The sequence below is a fragment of the Neopelma chrysocephalum genome, unplaced genomic scaffold, assembly GCF_003984885.1.
Source record: "Neopelma chrysocephalum unplaced genomic scaffold, ASM398488v2 Primary Assembly neopelma1_78, whole genome shotgun sequence".
NCBI classification, from domain to species: domain Eukaryota; kingdom Metazoa; phylum Chordata; class Aves; order Passeriformes; family Pipridae; genus Neopelma; species Neopelma chrysocephalum.
The window spans coordinates 1,857,769-1,870,987 of NW_020897739.1; the positions used below are offsets into that span (position 1 = coordinate 1,857,769).

Genomic DNA, 13,219 nt, shown 5'->3' on the forward strand with positions numbered 1-13,219 from the left:
TAATTAAACTGTACCTTAAAATCTGAGAATCAGACTGGTTTGTTCTCTGTCATTGTCAATAATGATGATCTTGTAGGTTAAATTACCTTTCTTAACCATCAGTTTATCCTGAAGTGGGAACCATGCAATGCTGCTGAAATCTATTGTGATTTGGTACATTTCAGACCTAATTTGGAATTAGTACTGGCGAAGTAAATAGAAGAATTTGTCTAAATCTATATGCTTTTTTCATCTATATTAAAAAGCAACAAATCCCCTGCCTCTAAAATCTCACTTTTAACGTTCTCACAAGAATTTTTTTCTGTTAGTTCTGAAACTAAAGAAACACATAGTCATCCATCAGCTTGGAAGATAAAAGCCCCTCATGGACAAACCACACAGAACTCATGTCTCTCTCTCATAGCACATCACATTAAGACAATGCGTGACTCCAGGAAACACAAATCCTATCCTAACATTTTCATTTACAGGGTGCCCTTAAAATATAGCCCTGGCACAAGCTGCCAGGAGGAATCAGAACAACACCATGATGCATTTGATCTACGGGCATGTGTTTCTCACAATGATGGGATGGCCATAGCACAGCTTTTGTAGCACTTAACATTGACTGTGGTAACAAATCACAGTGACCAGACAAGTATCTGCAGCTCAGTGCTATAAGAATTTATTTCTAGATCATAATATATATTCTAAACCTTTCTCTAGGGGAAGGTGTGGGCAATACTGGGTATGTTCTTTAAAGAAACAGACTATTTCATCACAAGGAACAGTTCATAGAACTGCAAGGATTCTACATTTTAAAAGCCTTTTTTTGTTGTTATTGAAACTGTTTTCCTCCTTTTAATTTCATTTGTATGTCCTGCAGACAAAGCAACAGGTTTGCTTTTGCACAACATCAGAAGGGTCCTAAAAGCTATTTACATACTTTCTTTTCCTGTCTTGCTTACATACAATCACTAAAATCTTCTTTAATGTTTTGTCTGCTGTATAGTTAAGATCTATGGAAACCAGTTTACAGCTTAGTGTAAAGTGCTTTACAAGAAAAATGGAAATTAATATTGACAACGGTTGTATTTGTTTAAAATGAAAGCAAAGACTTTGGTAAAAAAAAAGGAGCAATCAAATTTTGAAGGGATTATGTTCTTCTGGGGAAAAAAAAAGTGTGTTAAATTAAAAAATGCTACATGAAGAAAAAGAAAAGATGTAATATTTCAGGAATCAGAACAATACTGTGAGAAGAAATACATCGGTATTGTGACTCAGCTACATTTTTAATATAAAAAACTATGCACAATGGAAACCTAATTGAAGGTACAGCAGAAGTGAATACTGATGTCTCAGTGGCAATTAGAAAATATTATTGGAGTACACCCTCTAAACACTGCCCTAAATAGAATGAAAACAAAGAAAGCAAAGGGTTTTCAGAACATCAGACTGATGTAGCTGCTGTTATTCAGGGAAAGTAGCACAGTAATGTTAAAATCCAGGGCATACATTCATTGCTGTATATATTTTCTGACAAATACATTGTTATACCCTGCAGAGGATATTATCTAAAACCACTTTCTTTCCCTGAAATTCAGTAAAACAGAAAATTTTATAAAATGGTCTATTGGTCCACATGTGGTCAGTTCTGTGCAAGTCACGCATTACAAAAGCAAATGTGCTTTAGAAAACTGACTGTGGCTGCTTTCTTCATAAAAAGACTTTCTGGTTAGTTCAAGCCTCTGGATTTTTCAATATCTGCAAATTGTGAGGCTCCTCTGCTTATTCTCACTGATTGTTGCTATTTTGGTTTTCTAACGAAATCAACATTCTGGCAACTCGATCTGGAACATTTACAGGAGATAGATACAGTGTTCTGAGAAAACTGCTGGGATGTTTCAGTTGGGGAATTTCAATTATCTTTTTAATTAATTTACTACTGCCTAAGATGCATGAGGGTGGAAAATTGTACTACCTGTTCCTAATAGAAAAAAACCCCATGACTTGATTATCCTGCAGTAATTGCTACATAATGAACTGTAACATAAAAACAAAGATGAGAACTGATTATAATCTGATTAATAATGTATCACATATAAAGCACTGTGAATAAACATTAAGCCATCAGTCTGAGAAAGGACAGCAGAAAGTTAAATGATGCTTCCTGTGTTTGCTTCCCGAATGTATGGAATTTCTCAAATGTAGATATATTTCACTTCTACATTCAAAAGCATCTGCAGCAGCTTTACTTTCATTGGCTTTCATTTTACATTCCCTGCTTGTGTATAAAATTTCTGCTGTATTAGTGTAGTCTACTACGAAACAATACTCAAATAAACTTACTAACATTAAAAAAAAAGAGTAACTGAGTTAACTCTTCATAACAAACTATTTGATTGATTTACTCAGTTTTCTTATTGGAAGACCTGACATGAATTTAATAACTCAGCTGTGTTTCAGCCAGTGCTAGTGATCATTAACACACTGTGAGTATAGTCCTACTCTTAATAAGTCACGTTTGTTCCATATAATTGATTGTCTACTGCTACTCCTATGATATTATTTCTGACGAATGCTCAGAACTGTGGAACCTGTTGTGTAAGAAAAACAACCCTAAACAAAATCACTCAGAAATTACTTAGAATGCAAATACTTCTATGTGTGTTCTTGGTCACATTCACTGTGCTGCTTCTTTACACCACTCGTAATGTGGAAGTAAAAAATCTTCTACCTGAGAATGGCAAAATGACAGAGATATTATATACCAGTAAGGCATCTCTGACATTTGTAAAAATATCAGTCTGAATTACAAAACAATTTTTCAAAATACTGGGTTTGTGTTATTTGGGTACCTTTAGTCTAAACCTATTGATACCTTCCCCATAATCAGCAAAAATAAACATCAAAATTAAACCAAAGAAAATCAGAATTAACTTTTTTTTTAAATCCATCATGTTATTTTTATGTGGAAGAGGCAACAAAGGGATAGGAGATGCAGCTGGTGTGAAAATAAAGGGCAGGAGCAAAATTATACATCACACTTGGTGTCACAGCTCACGTACTAGATTTGCACTGTGAAGGCACATAAAACACTTGTTTGGCATTTGCAGACATTGGCAGTTGTCTGGAAAACAGGCAGATCCATGTCAATGCCAGCTAAACAGTAGATTATCACCAAAAGCAGAAGCCTGTACCAGGGACAGAAGGAGCTGGGAAGTCTGGAAAGTAGATGCAGCACAACAGGCAAGGCTGCAGGATCAGCAGGGGTTAAACATCAAGGTGTTTTTGGAGGGCAGATTTTTCTAATATAATCTGCTCCACTTGGAAAGGAATTAGTTATCAAAGCAGAGAGTTGGAATTCTTGTTCCTCCAGCCAGGAATGAAGATAGCTGGATAGTTTTTTAATCTATTGCAGTTTCTTGGATGGGGGGTAAGATTTCCTGCAGGGACATCCTTGTTGTGTCACCTGGGCTTCTCTAGTAAAGCCTTAACCGGGTCCATCCAGAGGCAAAGAGGGAGCAGAGATGTTTTGCCTTTTGCAGGCAGAACTTGATGCCAAAGCAACTTTTTTTGCCCTGTCCTTTTGCTGGATGTTGTAGTTTGAACCACCATCATCCCACTCATTGGGGCAGATACTGAACAAAATACATCCCTGTAGTTGTAAGGCGAGTGTTTCCAAATTGCTTTAAAAATCTTACAGCTTATTTTATAGTGCAGAGGAAAGAGGGAAGAGCAGGGTACTAGAGGAGGACTCAAACTATCAAACTACAAGCAGAGATTTTCAGAAGTTCAAGCAGATTTCTCAGGGCTACCCTGTGTAGTGGCCACCTTCCCCATTTTACAGGCCCAGAGCAAAAAATGAGAAATTGCCAGTGTAAAAACAGAACCCAAACTTCCCAAGATCCCTACACTGTTATAACTTAATTGTTCCTCTGCTTCTCCTGTTCTTGTTTTCAGTATGGAAAAGTTCATTCTTATGAGCCTTCCAAGTGACAAACAATACCTGCTTTAAACTGCAATGCAAAAATAGTTGATTTTTATGCTGGACTGTGGCCATGCATGTAATTGAGCTCCTTAAAAGCAACAAGTCAAAGGGAGTTAATCACTTTTGCACTTGCTGACAGGAAACAAAATTTCAAAGATGAAATTTGACGCAGGTAATGTTAAATCTTCAAGATCTCTTCCACCTTCAGTTTCATATTAAACCATCACTTCAAAACTTTAGTAGATTATTTGGGCCTAATTCGTACCTCAGCTATGATTAAAATATTTTTTTACCTGCCTATGATATGGTTACTCTTGATTCATTTCCCTGTAGTGCATCAGAAGAGAGTTTAGCGTGGTGTATTTTTTAACCCAGTAAGTTGGCATGAAGTGTTTGCTCTGGGTTCTTTCAGTAGGAAGAGGGGAGCCCGTAAAGTCTGACTGTCTGAGATGAACAGGTAGATGAAAGGTGCTGTGTTACTTAACTGCCACCTTTAAATGACAATTCAAAGAGCAGGATGAAGCATTAGGGCAGAGGTGAGGAAAGAAGAACACCTGCTTTCATTACTTACGTGCATGTTCCAGTCAAGACTCTTCAGAGCTTTGGCACAGAAGATCAGTTTTGATTCCCATAGGCTCTATTAGGAAGAATGTGATGCAACCTTACCCTGCCAAAACCAGAAAGAAAATATCACATAAATACTTTTCTTTTTACTTTGAAATCTTTTATCAGAATTTTTCCAACTACTGAAGCCAAAAATTGAGTTATCCCGTCTCCTGGGAATCAAAATGAAAAGGGAATAGACACCTATAAGTCTTTCCAGGTCCCAAGAGAAAATTAATTCTTGCTTTCTAAAACACAGGGATAAGTAAAACCAGCAGTGGAATGACACCTGGAAACATGAATTCTAGCCCAAATCCTTACTTCTAGATTAACAAGAAACAGTTATTGCATTGTCACAACATTTTTTTCCACGTTCACAAACCTTGCAGTGAATGTGTTTTACACATTTTTCACAACAAAATCTTGTAGCTATTTTGTGTGTTAATTCTTGGACACAACCTGAAATCCTTGTCTTTGCATAAAGAAAAACCTTCTCAAAAGACTTTTGTCCAAGAAGTCCAGAAAGACAAAAAAAAGTTTACTTCTCTTCAGCCAGTAGTTTAGGAAATATTTCCTGATTATCTGAGACTGGCTGTGGTAGGAACAGATAGGACAAACACCAAAGAAACATCAGAGTTCTCTTCTCCAAATGCTTGGCTCTTTGAGTCATCCATATGTTTTTATGCAGTGTATTTTTAAGGATCTACCTTTACTGATGAGGAACTGTTCATGCCTCCTATGAGTGTGAGCAGAGGTTTCCTGTCTGGCCTTATAGGTAGCTAATTATCTATGGCCTGTATTTTTAATTTCTTTTCCCTTTACTAAGAACTTGGTGTTACTGGTTTTTAGTACCTTTGCCACTCCATGTTTGTACGTTCAGTCAGCAAACCCTCTTTAGCTGGCAGTGCACTGGAAAGTTCCTCATGCAATGGAAACATCTGGATTCCATTAACTTATCTTGTAGGACAAGAGAAATTTGATGGGATAAAATGAAGGGCAATCAGCTTTAATGGATGTTAGCTGGAGCTGTGCATTTGAACCTTCCATCAATATATTTCATTCACTTTGCCATTTTATATCTTTTTTGAAAATTAAATCCTTTCCATGTGCCTCTGTTCCTTGTTGCTTCTTACATCAGGAGAACCAAACTGTAGCAATTAAGCAGAAATGTATTTTTCTACTTCAGTAAGGTTTGGGGTAAATGATATTGAGCTCTGCCTTCAAAATATGCTTTTACTTTATGTAACTACCGAGTTGTACAACTGTGAAACAAGGGATGTTATTAGGCAATGATTCAGGACAATAACATATGCTGATGTGCCTGGCATTGCCCAGCTGGCAGAAGCCACTTTTAAAAGAAGTATCATTTGAAGGGATATATTGGAAGAACCCATTTTCTCTTCATTTGGAAGAGGCTGTGTGTCATGTTTTCTTAAGTGGCATGGCTGTGATTTTATCTTTTGTTCCATTAAACTCACTATATATTTATGAATGGGGTTTTTTTCCATGTAATTAACAAAACAAACCCCAAATAAATAAGCAGTGACAATTTTTTTCTTTTTTTCTTTTTTCCTCGCTGATTCTCCCATTTGGCTGAAATCACATCCTGCAATAAATTGGTTTATTAAATTGGTTTTAGTTTATTAAATTGTTTACAGATGATAGAGTTAGAGTCTACTAGAAGGCTGTTAAAATAGGTATTTTTAGGGAACTAGCTTATGTGGATTTTTTAAAAAAAGTCAGATATGAAAAGAAAATGAAATGCAGAAAAAGGAGCAAGTCAGACCATCTGGGTATTTACAGCAGTAAAATGCTGCCCATAAATTAGAGATCATGATATCCCCTTTCCCTCTGTCTCTTCCTCATTACTAAGGAATGGGTGGAAATATTTGCATTTTTAAAGAATCCCCAGACCTGGGGTACCACTGTAGGAAACTGTAGGTGAAATGACAGCTTTGCTTTTATTGCTGGATGAAAGACAAAGATTTGTATTATTTCTTCTCACATTTGGAGAATGTCTTCTGAAATCAGCTCCAGAAATACCTGATTTAAATTAGATTTTAGATAAATCCACTTGTAGTAAAACTGTTCAGTATCATAAATTATTATTACAATAAGAAAAGAAGATATATGGACAAGTGGCAGCAGATGAGGCAAAGAAAATTAAGAAGTAGTCCCCAAGACCACACAGAGCTTTAAAGGAATTGAAGGTTGAGATAGAGACTGTTAGTGAAATTAGAGAAAGCCATTTTTTAAATGAAGTGTTCCAAGAGAGACTCAGAAAACAACAAGCCTGTCAGCCCAGTTTCTATACAAAACAAAGAGGTGGGAACTACAATATGGAACAGTGGACATCTGGATAAATATGACTTATCTGGGAAGAGTTAAAAAGGTTTTCATAAAAGGAAGTCCTGCCTCACAAACATAAGGCAGTTCTTTGAGGGGATCAAAAAACACGTGGATGAGGGTGATCTGATTGATCTTGGATTTACAAAAGGCTTTCAACAAATTCCTTCAGCAAAGGCTTTTAAGAAAACTAAGCAGCCATACCATAACATGGCTTAGAAGTATAAGGTGATACACATTGGGGAAAGAAACATTAATTCACATATAAAACTGTGTACTTTGAACTGACTACATCAGACAAGATTTCAAGATTTTAAAAGATAATTCCATGAACACATCAACTCAGCAGTGTCTGAAAAAGCAAATTAGGTGTTAGCAATGTTGGGGTTAGCAACTAGAGAACAAAATAGATGATATCATCATGTTGTTGTATAAATCCCAACTTTGTCTGCTGTCTCAAGGCTGTGTGGTGTTCCAGGTCCCCACCTCAGAAAGGATATGGAACTCTAGAGGATGAAGAGGAAACGAGATAATGAAAGGTAGGAGAGAGCTTCCATATAAAGAACAACTAATTACTCTGTTATCTGTTGGAAAAAAAGGTGGATATGTAAGAGGTCTGTAAAATAAGTGCCTGGAACGTGTGCCTGGGGATTGCCTGGTCACAGGTTCCTCTGATCCATGAAGCAGGGGAGGGACATCAAATGAATCTGCAGGATCCAGAATCAAAGAAGAAAAGGTGATTCTTTATGTCCCAATGTATGTAAGGATGACTTCCTATGCCAAGTGCTAAGACCTCATCATAGAAGATCGGGTTCAAGCCAAAGCTTTCCCTGTATTTGGGCACAGACAGGTGTTGTGTGAGTTCTGCCATTTGTCTTTTGCCGAGTTTATAAAGTTATTTTTTTGTGCCATAAAATTTTTATCAGTTGTTGCCTGGAATTGGATCTTTAGGTTTTAGTGAAACGATGGAGATGGTGGCAGTGGTTAAGTGGCTGTGGTTGCCATTAGCTTTAAATTTTTCAGTGGATTTTGAAAATTACCTCCAAATTTGTGCAATTTATTTAAGTTATATAAACTACAGAGACCAAAAAGTCATAAACCTCATCAATGACTCCACTTTTATCTTGATGTCCAGTTTCTGAGCAGCATTTAGAAATCCCAAAGGATGCAGAGAATGTACAAGAAGATAAGAGAAGTATTAAAAAGCAAAATATGCTGTAGCATAAGCAGTTAAGAAATTCATGTAAGGCAAATGGGAATTGTTAGTGCCTATGGGGTATTCTTTGTTAGATTAAGACATAGGAAGCTTTGGATCTACCCAACATGGGAATAGTTTAATCACAGACTTCAAATGCTTTTCTTACTGCAAACCTAAACCACTAGCACTGTTTTGCTGTCTTTTCCCAAGGCACAATCAAATCCCAAGGCTCTTTTGCCTTAATGATGTCAACTACTTGGTGGAGGAATAACTTCAAGGGATACCAACTGCTGATCATACAAGAAAATCAAATAGATCCTGGTGTTCTGACTGTTTAATTTTTTTCAGCTGAGCAATGACTAATCAAGATGGTTCTGTTTTAATATTTTACACAGGTCTGTTATATGGTCAAAGGAGAGAGAAGCATCCACATCTAGTACAAATTCCCAGCATATATATGACCATCCAAATGCTGGGGTGGTTCCCCTTAATTTCTTCTCTGCAATAAGTACATGAAGAAGTTCAGAAACAGAGATCAGTTTTGGTCAAAATGATAAAAGAGAGCCTAATACAAGCTCAAAACACCCTAGCAGTAATTAAACAGACTTATTTAATGATAAATTTATAACATTTGAAGGGTTGATAATTATGCAATTCATTTTCCTAAAGCAAATGTTTAGTTTTTGTATTTAACAGAGTGTGTCACAGAAGTATCTACAAAAATGTGCATCATTAGGCAAAAGGGAGAGAAATTTGTGTAAAGCAAGATTCTGCCATGGGAAAGACTGAAAATCTGTCTGCTATAGCAACATATGAACATTGCACAAGGCAACAAGAAGCAGTCAGACACCTTGAACTGAATTATTTCAAATCAGGTGTCTGCACTCAGAGGTTGTCTAGCAAAGTCCCTTTAAAGCCATTCCCTTTCCAAGTATGGATTCTCTGATAGTGTTTCCCGTAAGTAATTAATTATATGGCAACCTGGGCTTGTTTTGCTTCTCCAGAGCTTTTAAGCCGTAGTCAATAAAGCAAACACTCTTCCTCCCATTAAATCCTGTTATTGAGAGAGTGACATTTTCCTCTGTTTGATCAGGGATCTTGTCTCCACCCAGTCTTAGTGTCTTCAGAGGCCTGAAGGGCTCAAGCTCCTAAAAGCCTGTCTACTTTTTCCAGCCGTAATATTTGAGTGTAACAAAAGATCCTGTCTCTACCTTGATATTTTTTCTGTCTTTAAGGAACAATGCTGTGGTGTAAGAACCAGCCAAGTGAAAACAGTTCATACAGGGACCTCAGTGAATTCAGGCTGTGAAAATCTGATGCCCCCAGCAACACGGGTCTCAAAGCAAGAGGTGTTTGTTTCACACATCAGTCTAGACATGAGAGATGTTTCTGCCCATCTGCTGAACACTGTCCTTTAGCTTAGTGCAAAATGCAATGTGATTTAAGCCAGGCTTCTTGACTTTGGGCTGAGGTGAGTAGGAGCTTATGCTGTCAGTTGTTAACCCTCAGCTAGAGGAATATTCATCACTTGCTGAAATACAGTCACCTCTTAAACCACTCCACTAGACCAGGAGGAACTCAGCTGTTTACAGGCTGCATGACCACAGGACAGTAACAGGGAACAGAACTGAACCCAGGTCTTATAAGGCACTGGCAAATTAACTTCCCACTGAATGTTTTTTTGTGCTTATAGTAAGGTTACCTTTTAATGCCACAATGCAAATCAGCCACTGATAGCATCCTTGGAGAGATCTGATACTTCATTCCACTAATCCTCTTCCCTGCTCTGGTAGGAAAGGCAACAGGCTGCACAACATGTATTATTAGGGTCCAATGATAGTTCAGGTCATTGTTAATAGTAGTGCACATTGAACTATACCAAGGTTAGAAAAAGAAGCAATTCCAAGACAGAGAAATTATAAAGTTTTCTCTCTCTCTCTCTTTTTTTTTTTTGGCATACTTGTAGTGCTGCAGAAAGTGCATGCAGGGTAGAGATGAAAATCCTAAACCCAGCTCAATCTAAGTGTACCAGTTATTCAGAGGCTGTCCATGATGTTTCACTCGAGATTCTGCTTTCCTTCTTTAGAGTAAAAATGCAAGAAATGGGTAAATTAGAGCTTAAAATGTCTGGCACCATTTACTAAAGTAAACTTATTTCCTAAATTGTCCCAGGGAAATGTACACTTCTTTTTGCTGTTGTTTTGATTTAGCTGTCACCAGAGTCATGTTTAAACGCATCCTTCTCTGCCTCATGGCCGAGTGTCTTTGTGTGCATTTCCCCGGCGTTACTTACTGTACTTTGAAGGTGGGCTGAGCGTCGGAATCTGACGACAGAGTGGGCTGTGCCCTCGGGCCGAGGGAGCTCTTACATTCTCCTCAATGACTACATTTGCTCGTGCAGTTCCCAGCAGCAGCAACAGTGTGGTGCTCTGGGTCTCCAGCTCTGCCTGGCAGCTGAAATCTCCAACTCGCTGAACATCTGCAAGACAAACTTCCCATGTTCTCCTGTATCTGAATGCTGCCTGACTGCACCGGGAACATGGGCACGGGGGATTATCTCTGCATTGCTATGAGCGGAGGGGCGCCTTGGGGCTTTAGACTGCAAGGTGGCAAGGAGCAAAAGCAGCCTTTGCAGATCGCCAAGGTAGGATCACGAGAGAGATGGTATCGGTGTGCTGGGAACACGAGAGAGGAGAAAGTTTGGTTAGATACAAATTAAATACTGCTTCCAGGGAAGTGGCTGGTGTGGATCTTGTGATGCTTGTTTGATTTCGCTGGCATGTTCTGCAGAGATTCTACAGGTGCTGGTTGGTTTCAATAAAAAGGAACGATTACCTTTTGGTAGCTTGCAAGTATTGCAAACATTTTCTTAACCATTAAAGGTTTAACTTGTGACATGATGGGTGTCTTTCAGCTCCTGTTTGGGTCTCTGTCTGGCTTTGAGTGCACTCGGCACATTGCAAACTCAATCTCATATTAGGAAATGCTGTTCCAGTCATCTATTTATCATAGTTTTTCTGCTCTAGTAATAGAATAAATACAGCTTTACCATGAGAAAATGTTCTTACTATTTTGGGAATTCTGGAGAGTATTACACCGAGTTATCTCCGGTTTTGGAAAGTTATCCAGTCTTAGAAACAGCCTTAATAGATGCCAAACATCCCCTCTTATATTTTGTGAGCAACACTGAAAATTCCTGGACACTTCAGAAATTATCTGCACGTATAGAAGGAGAGCAAAACAGACAGTAGGAACCCAGAATAAATTAAAAATAACAACTGGTAGCCCCAAGTAGCAAAAAAAATAATACTTCAAAAGTAGTTTTGTTAAAAATCAGTGCTCAGTCCAGTGCAACAGCTTCCCCATTGCTGCAACAATGAAGATTTGTCACAGTTATTAAGGCTTATGTAACTGTATGGAGCTGCATTCTGTTCTCCTAGACCAGAGGCACAAATTTGGTCCACAGCTCTGAGGTCAGCAAAATACCTCTGGCTGAAATGCTACTGGGACTGATCATTACAAAATGAGTTCTGCCTTGTTAAGTGGAGGGAGGGAGTTTAACACGTATCTTATCTCTTTTTTATTATCTCAATAATGCAGCATCTTGAGTGTTACGTTTTTGTACTTCGATGCAGTATTTTAGATCAGTAGTTTAGTAATTAAGCTGTGACTTTCTTAATCTGTCAATATATTTATTGGTTAATTAACTTCAATGTACTGGATCAATTGACTTTTTCACAAACAGCAGAAACAGTAAATCTACCTCATTTTATAAAAGAAGGTCCTTTTAGTTCCTCTGTCGAGAAAAGAACATCTTTCATTATTCTTTTCAATGATTTCCAGCCCATAATATTAACCACATTCAGTAACGGAACTATGATTTAGTGAGGGTATGAATACTTTTTCTCATTACTGTTATTTTTTTGGTTTTTTTCTGTTTTGCAAAACTTGAACATGTTTATTTTTTTTTTCCCTACCGATGGGCAACTGTTGCTCTGCAAGTAAAGGCTCTGATAAGAGACGGCAGCGGACTCCTGCCATCTAGTGAAAACTTGTAGCTAGAACTTAAACATTTTAACAGTAAAAAGCAAGTGGCCTTGATTACATAAAACCAAGCAAGAGCAGAGAAGTGATTGTGACACTGAACTAAAGACGACACGGATGCGAAATGGAGGGAAGTGAGATAATCCATGGAAATGTGGCAGGATACAAAAATCCAAAGTTCACACTTATCTACTCTTTGATAAAGGAAACATATTGTTTAAAAAAGCTAATGGACTATGTCACTGCAGTTCACTGCCAGAATCAGCTTTTACCAGTTTGGTTTATGCCTTTTAAAATAGTTTTATTACATTTATAAAGAATATGTAAACCATGTCCCCACTATCTGTAACCTAGCTCTTAAAGCATAAATGCAAGTAGCATTCCCACCAAAATCCATGAGAGTTTTGCCTGTAGTATAAATTACTGTCTTCCATTACTGTGCAAATAGTTAAAAGAGAGATAGAGACAAACATTTTACAAAGAAATATCTCGGTACATTTGTCACCAGCACATAAAATAGGCAATTTTCACTAGCAAATAATTGTAGAACCACTAAATTAGATTTCAGATTTTTCAGTAATTTGTTAGATGTGAGATTGCAACAAATGGATTCTTTTGAAGTCTCAGAAATTATAATTTTTCCTTGTCCATTAACCCTTATTCAAAACATAAATTTTGAAAACATTTGACTCATTTTCCGTAGAGATACACAAAGTGTTTAACACCCCTCTGAACCCTGGCTCCATACACCAACTCGCTTTGTGATGTCCACTCATGTTGTAAATACTTCATAAAAACTTATTTTCAGTTAAAAAGAATTTGTGTATTCTATATACTGTCCCCATATACCATAAGGGCTTTAAACCCAATTATTTTAAATTCTATCTCAAAAGACATACAGTGCTAGAAAGGACATCTAATAAATGGATGGGATTTAAAAAAAAAAAAAGATTATCAGGAGTATAAAGCTAAGGAACACAGTGGTTGTATGCACCAAGGCACCAAAGCATGTCAGTACTGCACTGTAGGATAGTTTTCCCAAAGCAGGAGGTGGTTGG

At 37.5% G+C, this 13,219-nt stretch overlaps 1 protein-coding gene across 2 annotated transcripts in view; it reads left to right on the top strand.

The window, feature by feature from the left end:
- Positions 1 to 10,415: 10,415 nt before the first annotated feature.
- Positions 10,416 to 13,219, top strand: part of SYNPO2 (synaptopodin 2) — a 77,243-nt gene continuing 74,439 nt past the window's right edge. For both annotated transcript variants that reach the window (XM_027689822.1, XM_027689823.1), the window contains exon 1: positions 10,416 to 10,761. In XM_027689822.1, the coding sequence (XP_027545623.1) occupies positions 10,633 to 10,761 (129 nt within the window). In that variant the 5' untranslated portion in view covers positions 10,416 to 10,632. The remainder of the gene's footprint in view (positions 10,762 to 13,219) is intronic.